This window comes from Mastacembelus armatus, chromosome 4 (assembly GCF_900324485.2).
Source record: "Mastacembelus armatus chromosome 4, fMasArm1.2, whole genome shotgun sequence".
Taxonomy (NCBI): Eukaryota; Metazoa; Chordata; class Actinopteri; order Synbranchiformes; family Mastacembelidae; genus Mastacembelus; species Mastacembelus armatus.
In genome coordinates this window covers 1,180,630-1,200,115 of record NC_046636.1, presented here as the reverse complement: position 1 = coordinate 1,200,115, position 19,486 = coordinate 1,180,630, and the positions used below count along the sequence as shown (strand labels likewise).

General features: G+C 45.6%; 1 protein-coding gene across 3 annotated transcripts; it reads right to left on the bottom strand.

Annotated features, from left to right (window-relative positions):
* Nucleotides 1–749: 749 nt before the first annotated feature.
* Nucleotides 750–18,954, bottom strand: prrx1b (paired related homeobox 1b). Of its 3 annotated transcripts, none has more exons than XM_026323766.2 (5): nt 18,746–18,954; nt 8,360–8,535; nt 5,115–5,296; nt 2,909–2,984; nt 750–1,534 (listed from the first exon to the last, which is right to left on the bottom strand). In XM_026323766.2, the coding sequence occupies exons 2-5, from the start codon at nt 8,525–8,527 to the stop codon at nt 1,331–1,333; spliced, it is 630 nt and encodes a 209-aa protein (XP_026179551.1). In that variant the 5' UTR covers nt 8,528–8,535; nt 18,746–18,954; the 3' UTR covers nt 750–1,330. The 3 variants fall into 3 exon arrangements, with proteins under 3 accessions (XP_026179551.1, XP_026179549.1, XP_026179550.1); XM_026323764.2 differs by lacking the exon at nt 18,746–18,954 and adding an exon at nt 15,522–16,234 and having other exon boundaries at nt 752–1,534; XM_026323765.2 differs by lacking the exons at nt 2,909–2,984; nt 18,746–18,954 and adding an exon at nt 15,522–16,234 and having other exon boundaries at nt 754–1,534.
* Nucleotides 18,955–19,486: the final 532 nt, after the last annotated feature.

Below are 19,486 nucleotides of genomic sequence, written 5' to 3'. Positions count from 1 at the left end.
CACTGTCAAAGCAAAATTAAATCTAACATTTTGTGAATGGAGTTTGGTCTATGACAAAGAAACCACCTTCTTTGGGCATGTGTTTAGTTGCGAACAATAAACTAGCATTCTTAGAAGAGTTCGTACTAGTCCTCAAATGCGGTTTCAAATGACCCCACTTTTACGACCCGTGTGCGTCGTGCGGGGACGACGGTCGACATGTGTCCGTTGACGGCGAAGGTTACGAGGGACCACGGAGAAGAAACACCTTGTATGACAGCCACAAAGTTAAACGAGGCCCAGGGGCCCAGCATATTAAGGAGAGGATTTCCCTGCTCATAAATATCCAGTTTTTAAGATGGAAATTTCAGGTTGTGGTGATCAGGAAAAAGAAAACACACAAAGCAGGAACAGTTTGAGGTTTTGTCTGAAGAGAATCTGTTCTCGAGTTGTAAATCTCACTTTTATGGGCCGTGCAAGATCGCTTTGCTTTCCAAAAGGCCTCAGCTATGAACATACTGATTTCTGACAGGCTTTGAAACAGAGTCTAAGCCACGCTGCCTTATAGCAATCATACATGTTGTGTTACGATAATCTTTCAACCATGAGTTGGTTTGAGGACACAGTTGGAAAAATACTCAAAAACTGGAAAAGGTCTGTTTTCTAAGATCTGGGGGAATTGGACACTGTGCCACTGCATTGCTTGAAATGCATTTTTATTAATATACAAGTTTTTATTCTGTTACAAATAAAGCATATTGTAGGAAATTAAGAGAATCTACTGGTTGTGGATTCAGAATTACATTAGCCTCTCCTTTATACTGGACTATTACATAAAAATCGAAATGCATCAAAAATGTTGTCAGTGGTATAACATGGAAAGTAATGTGAAAAAACAAAACTATCTTTTATAAAAATTGCAAAGGTCAGAGGAAGTCCTTGTCAGTTCGTTGATGATTTTAAAAGGGGGAAAAAAAAAAAAAAAGTTGTCGATCCCAGTTTTAGTGTGTGATTTTATCCGACACCGCAGGACGACGGGACAAGTCCATGTAGTCCATACATGAGTCTCCGTGGTGAACGGGATCTCTGGTTAAAACAAAACAAGATCTTTGAGAACTCGCCCTCCATTTCAGTCCCAGCTACAGATGGAAAACTATGCAGATCTTCAGCTACAGCATCCAGGCTGGATGTCTTTTTGTACAAACACGAGTTCAGTGACGCTCAGGAGAATAAAAAAAGGCAAATCCTGCCATCACTTCTTCATTTTGCGTATAGGTGTAGGAGTGCGCCATCACTGCTCCACAGAGGACAGGACACTTAACAATCCAGATTATGCGAGATGATACTCATCTCAGAGACGGGGGTCCAGTGGCACACAGGGCCCCCCCCACCTCCTGTGCGGGCCCCCGGCTGCTCCTCCTCTCAGTTGACCGTGGGCACCTGGTTCAAGCTGTACTCTTTGGCTTTGAGCCGCAGGTTGGCGATGCTGTTGGCCATGTTCATTCCCTGGGACGTGTTGGTGTTGGAGCAGGTGGGCGGGTAGGTGGCCATGGCGCTGAGAGACAAGGGGGGGGGGGGGGGGGAGAAGAAAAGGTTACACACCGGTGGCTAACAGCAGGCTAACGCTCAGCAGGAGCTGCAGCTGTGGAGTCACTGGTCATGTGATTGAAACTAAATCTGACCCTAAGACCCTCAGGAAAACAGAAGAGCCCACAGGAACATTGACTGGATGTCACCTCGTCTCCAGGCACGTCTACCTGCATGTTACTGTTATCGGGCGTAGCTGTGGTTCGTGGATGAAAACAACTCTTATCCACATGGTTTGGTTTTGTTAAACAATATTCTTTGGACAGGATCCACAATCCTGCTAAAAACCACTCTCTTTGCTAAATTTGTCAAGGAGGATACGTGAGCCAGGACAGTGGTCGTCTGCTAATGAAACGCCTGTGACAAATTTGAATTTTCTTTCTTTCAATTTAATCTTTGGGAACGGCCAGTCCCAGAATGCATTACGGACAGACGTCAGCTTATTGTCAAACTAACCCTGTAACCCTGAGATGGACTGGACTGTGTCAAGCTGCTAATTCCAGAGTCAATAAATAAACCTTCACAATAACCTGAAGTTGCTTCTGTTTTAGGATTTATTTCATATATATAGTACAGGCCGCTGCCTTTTCTTCTTCTCCTGCAGATTAAACCTAAAACACATCTTGTCCTCACAATTAGCCTTTTCTTTCTTATCCTGTCCTGAGTGACTTTTGTTGTTGTTGCTCTAAAAGCCTGTGGATCAGCTGTTTTCTGTGCAAAGTGCTAAACACTGTTGGATTATTGTGGTGAGCAGAGATCAATTCACAGAACACTAACAAACATTAAAGCAGACATGACGCTGAATGATGGATTTGACATCTTAAACATGGTTAAAGCACCGTTATTAGTCACAGGAAGTCAGTAACTCTGCAGCACACATGCAAAAACACTGCTACAGCCCTTTAAAGACAACAAATCACAACCTGCTTAGAAGAAAGGCCTTAGAAAGCAGCAAGTGTGGTAAAATGTGTGAAAACAGCAGTTTGATCCTTTAACAACAGGAGCAGAAGTGGATGCAGTATAGAGGAAGCCTACTTGTTCTCTGAGGGCAGCATTTTCTGTGGTACCAGCTTAAAAATCGAACACAGTGAAGTGTTCGCATTGTCTCCCCAGCCAAAGGCTCCCAGTGAGGCTGAGCCGCGGCTGCACGCTCTGACATTTTATACCAAGTTTCACAATGAAGGATTACCATAAATCATGCCCAGTGTAACCAGAGTCACCAAAAATGCTGCCCAGTAGAGCCCAGCCTGTGTGCGTACTGTTCATTATCTGGTGTAGTGTAGCAGTGTGGGGTCACAGGGGTCAGCGGTGGATTTAATACGGTTTGTTTTCACATTATCACCTCGTCAGGAGGGTCACAGGCTCCGCCCCACTCACGCTGACAGAGGGGAGCGATGGGAGAGCTGGCGACGAAAGGCCTGTTTTGATTCAACACAATTAGCCTGGAGTTAGATATGAGCAGGACTGAAGTGCTGTATGTGGAGTAAAACAGAACAGTGGAGTGTTTTCAAATCAAACCTGATCAAATGATGCTGCCACAACATGCTCAAAGTTTGGAGTGATCATTTCAACTTACACAAGAACATTTGTTGTCACCGTCACACACTTTGTCCCGTGTGGACGCAGCAGTTACTCTGAAGTCGGACTCAGACACACACAATATTTCAGAAACGCAGCGTACTACGGTTTATCATCTGTGAAAGACTGCATATGATATATCAAACATGAAATACTGACTTCCTAATTCCTGAGTGACTGTGAACGTATTTCAAAGCATTAGTGAATTTTTCTGTTCCCAACCACAGCAACAATCAGTGAAATTACAGGCCAGTACTGTAATACTACAGCGCTGGGAAGCGTGAAACCGTAAACTGTAATTCACTGTAGTGCACAGTGATAATTTGACATGGCTTTTTGGCACCAAGCGCTTGTTGTTGTAACGGTTAGGCCAACACAAGCAGAAAATACTGTGATACGACAGTAGACAAATACTCTTTTTACAAGTAACAGTTTTTAGCCATGTAAACTGCTTACAGCTGTTTCTCTGAGGGATTCTGTTCATGCACAATTACCCTGCATCAGCGACAAAATATTCTGTGGGAAAACGAATGCAGGATGGCCTAATGTTTCCAAAATCCAAATACTGAGGTTTATGCTGAGGTTGTGTGAAAGTCTCTGTGGCAGCAAACTGCAACAAGGTTGTTTTATAGATAAGAAGTTGAGCCTTTCGGGGATTTCACTGGACAACAGGTCGATTTATCTTAGAAATGGTCAAAGTTTACCATGCAGAGGGAGTCGGAGATGCACTGGGATGAAAAGTTGGAAAATTGTGCAAAACAAAACAAGCAGTTATGGAAAAAGGTGTCAGTGGAGGCTGCAGCACAGGCCAGCCTCAACGTGAGATCAGCTCAACAGAGAGAAGAGAAGACCAGTCCAGAGACCAGTTTGTTTAGAAGGACCCGCCGATCTACAGCAGCTCAGTTCCCCAGTTTGATCTGATGCAAATCTGGATTCAGGAAACCAGCTCATTGTTGTCTCTGCCTGAACAAACTGCAACACGACCTCAGGTCAGCTGGTTTGAACTGAGGAGACTACACCTGTACCTGAGCTTAGGCCGGACTGAGCCGTGACCTGGAGAATCAGTCTGGTGTGTTTCTGTGTCTGTGCGTCACAAATATCTGGTTTCATTTTTAAACCAGTTAGCTCCAAAAATAGCTGCTCACTGTAACTTTCAGCAAACACACAGGAGGCACACGTCATTGGTTAGGGACTATTTTCAGCGGTGGATGAATCCACATTTGTTCCTTAGTGTAGTGTTGTCACTAATGAGTGTTTAAGACTTCCTGGACAAAATGGGCAGATGAAGCATCAGGCTGACAGAAGAAACATTTGTGCTTCTATTGTCCTGCTCACTCAGGACGACATGTGTCGGATGAATATTTGCATCTTTGCAACAGCCTCATATATTATTGTGTTTATCACGTGGCCTTTTGCTGAGAACAGGAAGTGTAACAGTGTTTTATATGATCACATCTTCAACGTGTGTTACGCCGTGCACCGTCCCTGTTGAATCCAACATGAGGCTGAGCTGCAGTTTGTCATTCAGTCTGAGCTGCGGTGGATCAGAGGAGATGAAGACAGTCAGAGGAGCTATGAGGAGAATGTGCAGGTGGAAGAAGGAAATGAAACAATAACAGAGCAGTGTATGTGTGTGTGTGTGTGTGTGTTACTATGGTGTTAACATGTGGTTATTGTGGCATCAGTTCGTGCTTCTTTCTGCTGGAGACACTCGTGTGATTTCTTACTTTAGTCGTGTACATGTGAGAAAAGGGACTTGGGTTCTGCTTCTTGCACTGCAGCAGGTCAGCAGTGTTTGCTGTGCACTAGATCCACCTGAGGATGTCCCTGACCCTCAGCCTTCTCCCATACCAGACTGAGTGTGCACGTGTTGCACAGTATTTTAGTACACATTAGTGTGAGAGTGGCAGTAAAGCAGCAGCACATTGTGCGTTAATGTGTCACAATCAGAAGACAGAGGAGACTCCTACCTGTAGGGGGCAGCGCTGCCCCAGGACAGGTAGTCATTAGGGCGCGGTGCAGGGCGCGGTACGATCGGCTGCTCCACCGCTGTCACGTCTCCTGAGTAGGACTTGAGCAGCGAGGCGTTTTTGCTGGCCAGCATGGCGCGCTCGTTCCTGCGGAACTTAGCTCTCCTGTTCTGAAACCAAACCTGGAACAAGATGAATGATGTCACTTCCTGTTCATTTCACCTGCTCAGGACTGTGAGAGCCAACACCTTCACATACACGAATCTGATAGAAACACACTCCAAAGCACCAACATGCCAGGCTGAATGTTCAGGCTGAATGTTCAGGCTGATTGTTCAGGCTGAATGTTCAGGCTGAATGTTCAGGCTGAATGTTCAGGCTGATTGTTCAGGCTGAATGTTCAGGCTGAATGTTCAGGCTGAATGTTCAGGCTGAATGTTCAGGCTGATTGTTCAGGCTGATTGTTCAGGCTGATTGTTCAGGCTGAACATTCAGGCTGATTGTTCAGGCTGAATGTTCAGGCTGAATGTTCAGGCTGAATGTTCAGGCTGAATGTTCAGGCTGATTGTTCAGGCTGAATGTTCAGGCTGAATGTTCAGGCTGATTGTTCAGGCTGATTGTTCAGGCTGATTGTTCAGGCTGAATGTTCAGGCTGAATGTTCAGGCTGAATGTTCAGGCTGAATGTTCAGGCTGAATGTTCAGGCTGATTGTTCAGGCTGAATGTTCAGGCTGAATGTTCAGGCTGAATGTTCAGGCTGAATGTCTGAAATTATTAGGACGGTTCCTGGTGAATTAAATGACAGTGCCATAAAAACAATATGAAGCCTGGTTTGAATATTTCTGTTACAGGGAGAATTTAGCTCTGTGAAGTGTAGGAGGTGATTCTGAGAGTAAAAGTGAGGCTGTCTATCTAAAAACCTGTCGACAGATGAAAGGGAAATGAGAAGAGTCGGACCATGAGATGTGGATAAAATATACAGAAATGATGGAAACTGGACTTTTGAGTTTTGAGCTTATTCCAGGAGACTGTTTAGTATTTGACATTCAACCTGACAGATGTTGGTTTTTATTGGTAATAAACTATATAATTTATTTCCAGCAGCATCTATTAAATGTTTGGCTGATTTTGTTTCCAATAGTTTTCCCCATAACAATAATCAATATTTATCTAAAGTTATCAAAGGTTTTGATTTCTTTAATCCTCCCAGTAACTCCTAATATTAGCTGTTTTATTAACAGCAGTACTGACAGTCACATAAACAGAACTGACAGAAGAACAACACACTGATGGTGGTGACTTTTATTTCGTTCTGACGTGAGACCAGTCGGACGTCACCACCTGCTCTGTGTAGAACAAACAAAGACAACCTGACCGACCTGAAGCACCCACCGTCCCACCGTCCAGCCCCCTCCCCTCAGGACAGACCACCCCCCCAAACAGATCAAGATGTGACTCTGGGGGGGGGGGGGAGTGCTAATGTTCCTCTCTGTGAAATCAAATCCATTATTAGGAGCCCGCTGACGCACAGCCTCAGGAATGAGCACAAAGTCTCTTTTATCAAAGGATTTCTGCATCGCTCTCTGCTACACATTAATCACAGATGTGCTTGTTCTTCTCCCTCCAACATCACTATTTCCTCTTTCCCCTCTCACTCTGCCCACAGCGCAAATACTTTCAACTAAGCCTAACCCCGCGCTGATTAAAGAGAGGGCAGAAAAATGCAGAGAGAACTTCTTGATCTGCAGACGCTGCACTGGATGTCCTTATAGTTTGTGTCACACATGCAGAAAACACGTCAAGCTAAGACCTGCATTTACAACAACAGTTGCTGCAGAGAAAACAAGCTCACAGTTCAGTTTTTGTCCAGATACTCCTCTACACCGCTGACAGCAGCGACATGTCCAGTCCCAACGTGTTTACAGCTGCAGTTGCAGTAAATCTTTAAATCTCTTTGGCACAAGAGAAGCTCTTAGAGCATAAACATGCAGATCTCATTCTGCCCTGGGTTTGGTCTGTCAGGCTGCAGTCACGCTGCCCCGTGGTGAGATGTGCACAGACTGAGGGAACGTTCTGCAGACAGGACTCAAGAGATAATTCATGTATGTGTTTGGAAAATAATCCCTTAATATTCACATTTCCAGGTAACAGTTTCTTTTCTGTCCTTGTGAGCGACGGAAACAGAGACTGGAGTTATGTCCAAACACTGAGACGCTCCAACAATTTTAATACATTTTAAACAAATCATGAAGCAGCAGAGGAGGGCGTTCATGACAAAAACAGATTTTTATGATCCAAGACACTATTACATTTGTTATTTTAGTCTTTGTGCAATGAATTTGCTTCACTTGTGAGCCGCTAGTTGGGGTTAAAGGTCAGTTTCCTGACGCTGAGCTGACGTTCTGCCGTTGACTGATCGCGTCTGGACGTGTGACATTCATTTAGCCAACTGCATCGTCATATTTAGCTCCTGTTCCACTGCCGCCCTCATGTGCTGCACATTTGCACTTTATCACTGATCTGTAAACTGCTGAGGAAATTAGAATCATTACATCCACTTTGCTGATCACATCCAGTCCTCTGGGGAGCTCTCAAACTGCTCACAGACTCCGAGCCATCACTGATTATTTGCAAATATGACAGAAGGCCTTTGTGAGGGCTGACAAGTTCTTATCAGTTCTTTTGAAAGTGCATAATGAGAAATCTAAACACGCTAATGGCCCCTGATAAGAACTAGCCGCTAAGTAGGATTATTAAGTAAATCTATTAGTGTAAGAGCTAACAGATGACGAGAAGCTGCAGAGAAACTGGACTCCCTGCTGTTCGGTCTGTTTTGGGACTGCAGCTCCTTCGGTGTCGTATAAAACCTCCGTCCAATAAAAGCCTGTTTCTGCTGCCCTGTGTTGATTAAACAAACAACACAGTTAATGAATCTTTAAAAAGCCTGAGTTCAGTCAGACATTCCTGAGAAGGCCCCACAGGTCGGTCAAATCTTCCAGAAGTTTGAAGTTTCTGTGTCTGTGTGCTTACAGAGATCTGTTTGTGTGAGAGGCTCGAGGTGTAACGCCCACAGGCCTCTTCCTGCTGCATGACTGCACAGACTGCACAGACTTCACAATCTGGACAGTTTTACGGTTTCTCAAAGCTGAACCTTTCTGATAATCACCGCTGCCAGAGGAAACTGCGTCAAAATAAAACTCTGCGAACGTGTGAAAGAAACATCAGACGGCAGGACCAGGACCCTACCTGGACTCTGGCCTCGGTGAGGTTGACCCGGCGAGCGAGGTCCTCTCTGACGAAGGCGTCGGGGTAGTGTGTCCGTTCAAAGACTCTCTCCAGGGCCTGGAGCTGGCTGCTGTTGAAGGTGGTCCTGTTCCTGCGCTGCTTCCTCTTCTTCTTCTCCTCCGTGTTCATCTGTTCATCTACAGAGAAGAAGAAACGATAAGGCGGGAACCTTCAGCTCTGCCACAGCTGCTTCAGCTTTAGCTACAGACGCGACTACAGGAGGATTTTAGAGTAGAGTGAGTTTTTTAAAGTAAGAAGCACTGAAAAGAAAAGATGTCACATGACATGATATATCGTTGTTATGAATCCACAGTTTAGGAAACAGCCTTTTTAGTTTCAGCTACTCTGCTGCAGACTGGTCTCTAGACTGAGAGTCAAAAACACACGAGGCTGCTGACATTTTGTTTATCTGACAGAAATATCTGACCTTTTTACCAAACATGACCCCGCCATGTTCAGCCTGCTCCGACCGACAGCTGCTACTGAGTACTATTACTACTACAGACTACTACTACCATTACTACAAGACCCTGGTACTTCTGTAAAATGTACTTTTTCTATCTAAAAGTAAAAAGAGGTGAAAACTGTCAATTTAAAGCTAAAACTGCACAATCAGGAGGAAAAGTTAAGAAATGTTTGGTCTGAACGTGGAATATGCATCAAAATACCCACAGAGACAGGAAGCACAGAATCAAAGTGAAAACTGCAGCGAGGACTGGGACCCTCTCCTCTGCCTGTGAGCACTGAGGCAAACAGGCACCAGGGCACCACATTAAACCTGCCAGATTCATTCACGTCAGAAAATGTGCAAAAACTGTCCCATGTCAAAGACTCGCTTCACCCAGACAAAAACCTGCTGGTGGTCACAGCCTGAAAACATGAAAACGGTAAATTTACAAAAGTTAAATATTAAGATGTTTTTTGCAGGAGAGGAAGGACGGAGCTGCTGAACGTTGTGAGCGGCACAAATCAAATCCCACCCACCTCCTTCGTATCTGTGAGGGCTGGACCGATGCTGATCGCACCGACACAAACCACTTCCTCCTTGGCCCAGAGCCGACTAACAAACAAACACACAAGTGAACACACAAACAAACTGCAGCCCCCCGGCACAGATCAACATGTCACCTACACAGAGACACCCAGCTCAGCCGGATCAGCGCCGCTGCCCTGAGGCTGCACCAGGACCACAACACACACACACAGCCTGCAGCTACACACACACACACACAGCTACACACAAACAGCCTGCAGCTACACACACACGCAGCCTGCAGCTACACACTCATAGCCTACAGCTACACACTCATAGCCTGCAGCTACACACTCATAGCCTACAGCTACACACACACGCAGCCTGCAGCTACACACACACGCAGCCTACAGCTACACACACACGCAGCCTACAGCTACACACTCATAGCCTGCAGCTACACACACACACAGCCTACAGCTACACACTCATAGCCTACAGCTACACACTCATAGCCTACAGCTACACACACACACAGCCTACAGCTACACACTCATAGCCTACAGCTACACACACACAGCCTGCAGCTACACACACACGCAGCCTACAGCTACACACTCATAGCCTACAGCTACACACTCATAGCCTACAGCTACACACACGCAGCCTACAGCTACACACTCATAGCCTACAGCTACACACACACAGCCTGCAGCTACACACACACGCAGCCTACAGCTACACAATCATAGCCTACAGCTACACACACACAGCCTGCAGCTACACACACACAGCCTACAGCTACACACACACGCAGCTACACACACATACAGCCTGCAGCTACACACTCATAGCCTGCAGCTACACACACACAGCCTACAGCTACACACTCATAGCCTACAGCTACACACACACAGCCTGCAGCTACACACACACGCAGCCTACAGCTACACACTCATAGCCTACAGCTACACACTCATAGCCTACAGCTACACACACGCAGCCTACAGCTACACACTCATAGCCTACAGCTACACACACACAGCCTGCAGCTACACACACACGCAGCCTACAGCTACACAATCATAGCCTACAGCTACACACTCATAGCCTACAGCTACACACTCATAGCCTACAGCTACACACTCATAGCCTACAGCTACACACACACAGCCTGCAGCTACACACACACGCAGCCTACAGCTACACAATCATAGCCTACAGCTACACACACACAGCCTGCAGCTACACACACACGCAGCCTACAGCTACACAATCATAGCCTACAGCTACACACACACAGCCTGCAGCTACACACACACAGCCTACAGCTACACACACACGCAGCTACACACACACACAGCCTGCAGCTACACACTCATAGCCTACAGCTACACACACGCAGCCTGCAGCTACACACTCATAGCCTGCAGCTACACACACACACACACACACACAGCCTACAGCTACACATACAGCCTGCAGCTACACACACACACAGCCTACCCGTAGCTACACACACATATAGCCTGCAGCTATACACACACATGCACAGCCTATAGCTACACACACACAGCCTGTAGCTACACACACACACACAGCCTGCAGCTACACACACACAGCCTACCCTTAGCTACACACACATATAGCCTGCAGCTATACACACACATGCACAGCCTATAGCTACACACACACAGCCTGTAGCTACATGCAAACAGACACACACACAGCCTGCAGCTACACACACACACAGCCTGCAGCTACACACACACAGCCTACCCGTAGCTACACACACACGCAGCCTGCAGCTACATGCAAACAGACACACACACAGCCTGCAGCTACACACACACACAGCCTGCAGCTACACACACACAGCCTACCCGTAGCTACACACACATATAGCCTGCAGCTATACACACACATGCACAGCCTATAGCTACACACACACAGCCTGTAGCTACACACACACACACACACAGCCTGCAGCTACACACACCTACATTCAGGTTTGCGGCTACTAAACTAAACTGTGACACTTTGGGAGACACTGGACTTTCCTGTGTCCTCAGGCAACTGTCGTACTTTCAGTTGTTTCACATCGGTCTTATGTTTTGTTTTGTTTTTTGAACGAACTAATGTTGTTGGGTTAAAATCTTTTCTCTCCAGAAACACACACACACACACACACTGTAACTCTAACTGCAAAAATACTGCTGCTCATTGAGAACAGGGCACCAATAGTCTGAATTTATTTAAGTCTTTTTTACATAGTGCGACTAGTGGCGTTTTATTTAACGGGTTATTTAAATTAAAGTTCATACCAACTAGAATGAACCTCCTTAGTATTTAGTCAAAGCCAATGGTGAGCTGGTGACAACATAAAATATTCTGTAAAATATAAATATTCATGTGAAAATTATTGATTCCTTAAATGTTTTAAGTCAAATTTTCAAAGTAAGACTTGTATTGTTTGATTATTATTGATGCTGCAATATTTCATTCAGTCAGCCTGTGTTCCTCAGGTTTTAGATCATTTACCCTGCACACAGAGGAGGATGTGACCAGAAGGCCCGAACATTATTTACACTGAGTAACTTCTCATACGTAGGAAAAACTGTACTTTTAATACTGTTAAAGTTTTGTGTGTATGTGTGAGAATTTTATTTTGGAAGTGTGTTTTGTCCTTTGTTGGAGACCTGACATGAAATTAAAGGAGAAACGATCCAGGCCGAACTGGACGAGGTGACACATGAGATTACATGGTCAGCGTTCAAAGCCCTGGATATAAACGTCCTGTCAGCTTTAGGTTTTATTCTCAATGTGGCTTTAAATTGATCATTTATGGTTTTCATGCTTTGCAGAAGATGCTGCAGTGTGTCAGCACCAGGTTTTCTAATGACCCAGACGTCCCCCTGCAGACTCGGCCCATCAGGACAAAACTAAACTAAAGGTAAACTCGGCTTTTTTATCTGATAAAATTAATCCTTGTTTCCAGCTTTTGGCCTTGTGACCCTGTAACACAGAGCGACACCTGCTTTTCTTCTGTTTAACTTCAGCTTTGGAACAGTTTGACCAAACAGCAGCTTCTCACAGTTTCATTAGATGGATTGTGACTTGGCACTTTACAAATAAAAGAAATTCTAATTTTTACAGGCCTGAACAATAAAACACATTCAGTTTTTGACCGGATAAAAAGCAAAAAGTAGAGAAATTGGACACTAAAATCATTTGGCTGAAAAGTGGGAACCTTCACATTTATCTCAGGGCCCATGTGGAGATCCAGAGCCACAGATTGGAAACCGTCACAGCTGTGAACCTTAGTAATGTCCAGGAGCAGTAAACAATATTCTGACCTTTAACCTTAGTGATTTTCTTAAATGTGCAGGTAAAGGTAGTTTTGGTTGTGAAGTTAAAAACACTCTCAGGCCACTGCGCCTTAACGTGTAAATATATAAAATGTCTGATGTGTTCAGGTACCAGACCCTGCTGAGGATTTTACACCGTTTAACAGATTGTTTCAGAAAAGTCCAGACTTCACAAAAAAAATAAAGAAAAAGCCACATTTGATTCTCTCTTTTCTCCTCGTGTGGGTTCACACATGTTTTGTGTTGCTCTGTTTTCTGCCCGGCGACATTGTGAAAATCAATCATTATGTTCAGGGTAAAAAAAAAAAAAAAGTTTTGTGGAGAAGAATTTTTTCTGCACAGTCCAGTTAATCATCCTGTGACCTGTCAGATTCACATCACCGCCAGTCTGTGGGGGCCCTGACCCCCCAGGCTGAAAACCAGCAGAATAAACTAGCAAAAAGTCACAATCACAAATGTTTTCACTGAACATTTTTGAGGTAAAGTATGAATTTACAACAAAATGCTAAAACTGAGCCTGTTGACTGTCGGTAGATTGGAGAGAATGAAATGTGCTAAACACAGATTTAATAAATATAAAGCCATTTTTAGAAAATAAATATTTGGCTAAAGTGCCTGTGGCCTCTGCGCCGAGTTAGACTGACTTTACAGTGAGCTGTGGTAAATATATTACATTCTGCAATTAGAGGTTGATGGGGACGCATTTTATCACCCAAAATACTATTTTCCCATCTGGTTCCCTCTGACTTTGTTGCTGTGACGCGTCAGTTTGCTGTTTCACCCGGATAATGCGGGATAATGCGGGATGATGCGGGATGATGCGTGGGACGCGGTGAAGTGCGGCCGTAGACCTGATGTCAAACCGGCGAAAGCAGCAGTTTTACAGGCCGAGGTCAAATTATTCACCGGTGCGACACAGCAGCAGCAGCAGCAGCAGCAACACGGGGTTAGTTTGGTTTGAGCACCGTCAGAGGAGCGGAGATAAATATTAAAATCACACGGAGTCGGTTATTGAATGTGATTAAAATTAGTTACAATTTACCTGCTGAAATAAATTTTACAATAAAATAAATATATTCATAATAATAATAATTCTATCAGATAATAATAGTAGAGCTACTGAATATTTTATTTAAATGGTTTTATTATTTAAAACTGAGAAACTGTGGTTTGACAAATTATTTACTCTGCTAATGATTTTTTTTAATTCTATTAAAACACGTTTAAAAATCATTTTAAATATTGGAATAATTTGTGTTTCGTTCCGTTTCCAGATATTTTCTGTCATTTTTCTGCAGTGAGAGAAAAGCGTCTAAATCCTGTTCAAACCGCGCTGAGTTTCCTTTGACAGTGGAGACAGCGGCGGTTTGGCTCAGAAACTTTTAATTAAAGCCTGGGCGTCATTTAAACCAGCAAATCATCATCCTCATCATCCTCATCCTCCTGCGGCCAACGCGTCATTAGACTGAGCTCATTAGCAGAAATCAGTGGAAGTTAATTGAGGTGACCTCGTCCTGTCCGAGGATAAGGTGGAGGTTTTGTAATGTGGAATAAAAAGGCCCATTTGTGGAGCTGAAACAGGCCCGTGGATGTGTCTGCCCCTAAAGCGGAGCAGTAAAACACTGAGCGTGTAATTAGCGAGGATTTCAGGCTGGATCTCGCCTTAATCTGGCCCCGCAACGACGAAGAGCCAGGACTCATCAAACCAACATTTGTTTTCTGATTCCTTGTGCTGTGTTTCAGATCCGCTCACTTGTTATTCGATTCCCTAATTGTTGGAGCGAAGACACGCGCGGTAATGAAGACAAATGGTTCGGCCCAGATATTCTGAGAGTGTTTGACAGGCCCAAAATAAGCGTGAATTAACGACGTGACCGGGCCACTTCCGCTCGCCTATTTCTCACAGCCGGCGCCATTTTTCGCCTTAAAAAATAACAATAACACTCATTAAAGCCTCTAACGTCTCTGTCGGCCTCCACAGATGGCCCTGTGCGCTCAGAGGAGGAGGAGGAGGGAGGGAGCGTTTATTTACTCTCTCAATGGAGCGCCGGAGAGGACGAGCGGCGGGTTTCCTCGCTTTCACCGGGGTGTATCCACATTTTAGTCTGCTCCGCATTTTAACACAGTAAAGTCGGAAACATCGGGTCTGGGTTTGAGGCCGGATTGTCAGCGGCAGCTCAGACACCAGGACCCGCCTCTCCAGCCTTCACACTCGGCTCCGAGCAGTGAGCGAAGTGGCTTCTGTCATTACCGGGTGATTAATAAGAACTAATCACCGCAGTGTGAGCAGACATCGTCTGACTCACCCTCTAAATATGTTCGAACCGTTTCGTTTTTAGTCTGACAGACAAACCGCTGCGATCCAAACCCGTGGCCTCATTTGGGTCAACAGTCATGAGGAAGAGATTTATGAGCCCCGGGTCTGACTCGTCAGGCTGCTTCACTGGCCGTGTCCACCAACATCTCCAGAGCTCACTGACATCAAAGTGTTAAGGCTAAATTAATGGCCGTCACACATGATGCACTGCGGATTCCTTCCGTGCGCGCTGCTTTCTGCACGGCTCCATTCATGCGCCCTGCGCGCAGACACGCGCCAGAACATAATGAAAATAAATGAGCTCGAGCTACGTCTGTGTGAAAATCGACTATTTTCCAGCATAATGACGTGTTTCTTTCCACAGGGGAGCTAAATCACCCCAGAGACTGATTTCACTGTGTTAACAGCGGGGTGAGGACTGGTTTCTGCTCAGTCCCAGCCTGTGCTCATCTGCTTTTCACTTACTCTCCTGCTGGGTCGTGTCGCTCCCGCTGGTCAGCCCTGGGGACTCCAGCATACTCCTCCCCGCCTCCCCGACGCTCTCTTCCGCCTGGGTCCCGACCATTTCCCCGGCTTCTTCCAGATCCAACAGGTGGCTGACCGAGAAGTTCTTTTTGGCTTGAAGGTTGTCCAGGTTAGACGTGATCGGGCTCTCCAGGCGGTTGGATATTGTAGCTTGCCTGTCCATTACATGCGCATAGCTAGAAGTCATGACGCAAGTGGGCAACAGCGGGAAAAGCGGAGCGGTAATTAGGAGAAGGAGAAGAAAAACAAGCGAGCGAAGTAGATCCGTGCATGCAGAACGCACAAAGCAGCGTCTCCTCAACGCAGGCGGAGGGAACCTCGGCTCTTCCGAGCAGAGAGCGGGTCTGTTCACATCCAGATGAGCCGCGGAGGCTCGAACAAACTTCAGCAAAGTTTTCCTGAAAGAGAAAACCCTAGAGCCAATCCATCCAGCGCTGCGCGTCAGCGGGAAACACGATCGCCAGAAGAGGTGTCTTCTTCTCTGGGTCCTGCGCTGCCTCACAGCGACATTCACAGAGATTAGAGAAGTCCCGAGAAGAAGAAGAAGAAGGAGAAGGAGAAGAAGAAGAAGAGCTCTCTTCCCACTCTGGCTGAGTCACATCTGAGCAGGAAGAGCTGCTGCTGCTGATGACGACCAGATGCGCAAAGCTCCGTGTGTGCGCAAAGCTCGCTCAGCGGCAGCGAGGGAGGCAGGACGTTATCGCCGCGCCTTCAGGCTCGCTCTCTCTCTCTCTCTCTCTCTCTCTCTCTCTCTCTCTCTCTCGCTCTCTCTCTCTCTCTCTCTCTCTCTCTCTCTCCCTCTGTCTCTGTCTCTGTGTGTTGTGTGTTGTGTGTGTGTTTGCGGCCCCTGTGAGGGCGGACACTAACTCTTAATAGGAGTCCCGTAATTACGTGGCAAAGCCTTTATACTGTGTCTGACGTTTGACACCCCCCCACCCATCAGCCAAACACCACCATCAGCACCATCAGCACCACCAACACCCTGCGCAGACTGGAAAACCTTCAGCCTATGAATGTGGGTGAGGGGCTGCAGGGAGACGAACCCGGTCTAACTGCCCTGTGGTCTGCCACCAGTCCTTCTGTCCTCAAGAGCTCCGAACAGGAAAAGAGCAGCCCTGGACTCAGCTGAATCCGAAACAGCCTCGGAAACAGTGAATGTAAACAAACAAAGCAGCTGTTTAGAGCCCCCAGATGTGCCAGTTACGAGTCACTGTATCAGCAAAATGTCTTTTTACTGTGGAAATAATTGTTCACGCTGATTCTTGTAGCATCATCACACCAAGTGATTTAAAAAAGCTTCATCTGGAAGCATGGAGGTGCTGCTTAAGGTGACTAATCATGAAACAACAGGAAGGCACATCTGAATTAAACGGGTCATGTTAACTTGTTAATGGACCCTGATGTTGTGGGTGCACAGACACAGACGCTCAGTTCACACACATATTCTCTGCAGCTTTACAGAACCTTTACAGAACCTTTACAGAACCTTTTAGCCTGTTTTAGCTCCTTGTCTTGCTGCAAAAGTGTTTCCAGCAGCTGCAGTTTTCAAGTATCGGACTCTGATAAACCCACCGTGAACTCCCACCCAGCACCAAACGCCATTTCAGACGCACTGCTGAACATTAAGCAGCTAAAGGAACATGTTTTCCTCAGGAGGAGGTGGAGACCAAAACCAGAGCTAAACGGGAAGATGTAAATATGCAGCAGCTTGGTAAGAAGTTTGCCTTAACAACTTTGAGCTGACCTGTTAAACACCTTCTGCTGTTCAGTCTGTAAATGATTTAGATTCTTCTGCAAAATGAAACTGTTCAACTGCACCTTGCAGGTCTGTGATGGTGAAATTAGCGTAACCGGCCAATGTGTGTGATTCTCAGGTGCTTTACCAAAAATCAGCCAATCAGAACAATCCTGGCTTCATCTGAGCTGGTGAGACTTGGCAGGTGGTGGTAGAGAAAGTGAACAATTGGTTTTAGTTTGAGTCAAACTGACAGGGAAGCAAAAATCCCTAAAACTGAGGAACTGCTGGAAAGTCCCAGTCTGGGACTTTCTGGGATTTGGGGGAATTTTCATGGTTTCAGATCAGCAGAAATTCTAAGTTCAGCTTTGTGACACCTCTGCCTAGAGCATGTTTGAAATGTTTTGTGCCATATTTTTGGAGCACATATTTCTCTGTGAATTCAAACGCACAGAAAGTAGAAAGTCCCTCAAAATGAAAGTACAGAAGTCTGAACTGTCCCTTTCCACCAAACTGCTGGCACTGAACTGAGCTGCAGAGGTGGTGGGGGTGGAGGACTGGAAGGAGCTGGATAGTGGAGGTGATGGGGGGCTGGGAGATGGTAGGAGTCGACTCTGGGATCTGAGCTGCCATAGACATCCCATAGCTTCCAGCCCCCCGATCTGGGAAAAGAACACTTGATGCCATCAAAGGGACGCGGATTGAATCCAGATGTGGCTCTCTGGTTCTTTCCATGTATTTAATGAAGGCGCAGGGATAGAGTAGACTTTTTCATCATTAGTTTTCCCCCCAGATTCTCTTTTCCTGCCTACAAGTCCATTCCGGTGCCAGCTAGGGCAAAAAAAAAAGAAGAAGAAGAAGAAGGAAAAAAAAGGCCTCCCCACGTCTCAGACTCTCAGTCTTCTCCTCCAGGGCCTCTGCTCTTTATTCCAAGATCCATGTGAAAGTGCCTGTTTGCTCCGGCTGCTACAGTTTGTCTGTGGCGAATGGAAACGTCCAAACATCTCGGAGAGCGAAACGCCATCCTGCAGAGCTGACGTTCGCAGGAAGAGTCTGTGCACGAACTGGTGCTAAAACTCTAAAGACTAAAATCAAAGCTGGCGTGGACTCAGAAACAAGTCTGTCATTTCTCAGAAAAGCTTTTTGTGAGTGGATGTTTATGGCCAAATAAAAGCAGAAGGGATAAATAAAAAAAGCTTTGTAAACTTCACAACAAAGAGCGGATATAAAAGATCATCAGAATCTTTGCTGTTATTGTATCAGCAAAGTTGGACTGTAATGAATGAAACATGAACTCAGAGCTTGAGTCCAATCAATTATAGAAACAACAGACGTTTCAGACAAAAACACAAACATGACAGTGAAGGGTAATTCATAAAAATCAGAAACATCCCAATAATGACAGCATTCATATAAAAATATCACTCACTCTCAAAGCAGAGTCATGAACAAAGACCTCGGGATCATCTCAGTCTCTGGGAACAACTGCTGCAGACCGACCCAGCCCAGAGTCACAGCTGCTCGGTCTCTGAGCCGGGACACAGTCTGCAGGGCACCGACACGGCCCAGAGTCCACCCTGCAGCACAAACATCCAGTTTGGGAGCGTTAGTCCTTTTCTCGCTGCAGTTGGTGTGTGCACCGTGCTCTGCAGACTCACGGCTGCTGACATGGCTTCAAACTGCAGAGAAGGAGCCATGTTTCAGGGCAGGCAGGAGGTCTAGGGATTCGAACTACATCTCACATCTTCTTCAGTCTCTGTTAAACATTTAAGCTTGAATATATTAACTGAATAAATGAGTTTTAGCATTTTTACAACCTGTGGCATGTGACAGCATTTCTCAAAGAACACTGACTAAACCAAATGCTGACTATTACACTGACAATCAATTTTCCAAACAAAATACAGAAAATCTGTAATTCTGAGCAGATAAGACGAAACTGAAGGGTCATAATTAAGAGAATAATGTCATAAATAAAAGTCCATGTTTCATGCATGTGTTTAAATGTGAACAAGATGTGTAACGGAGATAAACACCCTGAGTGTTTGCAGAGTTTATGCACTTGATGCCAACTGTTGTTTCTGCAGCATTGAAACAAAATGTTTTAGGAGACGCTGTTGTGTTACTGAACTGCAACATAAAGTGTGTGACTGCATTTCACCCCTAAATC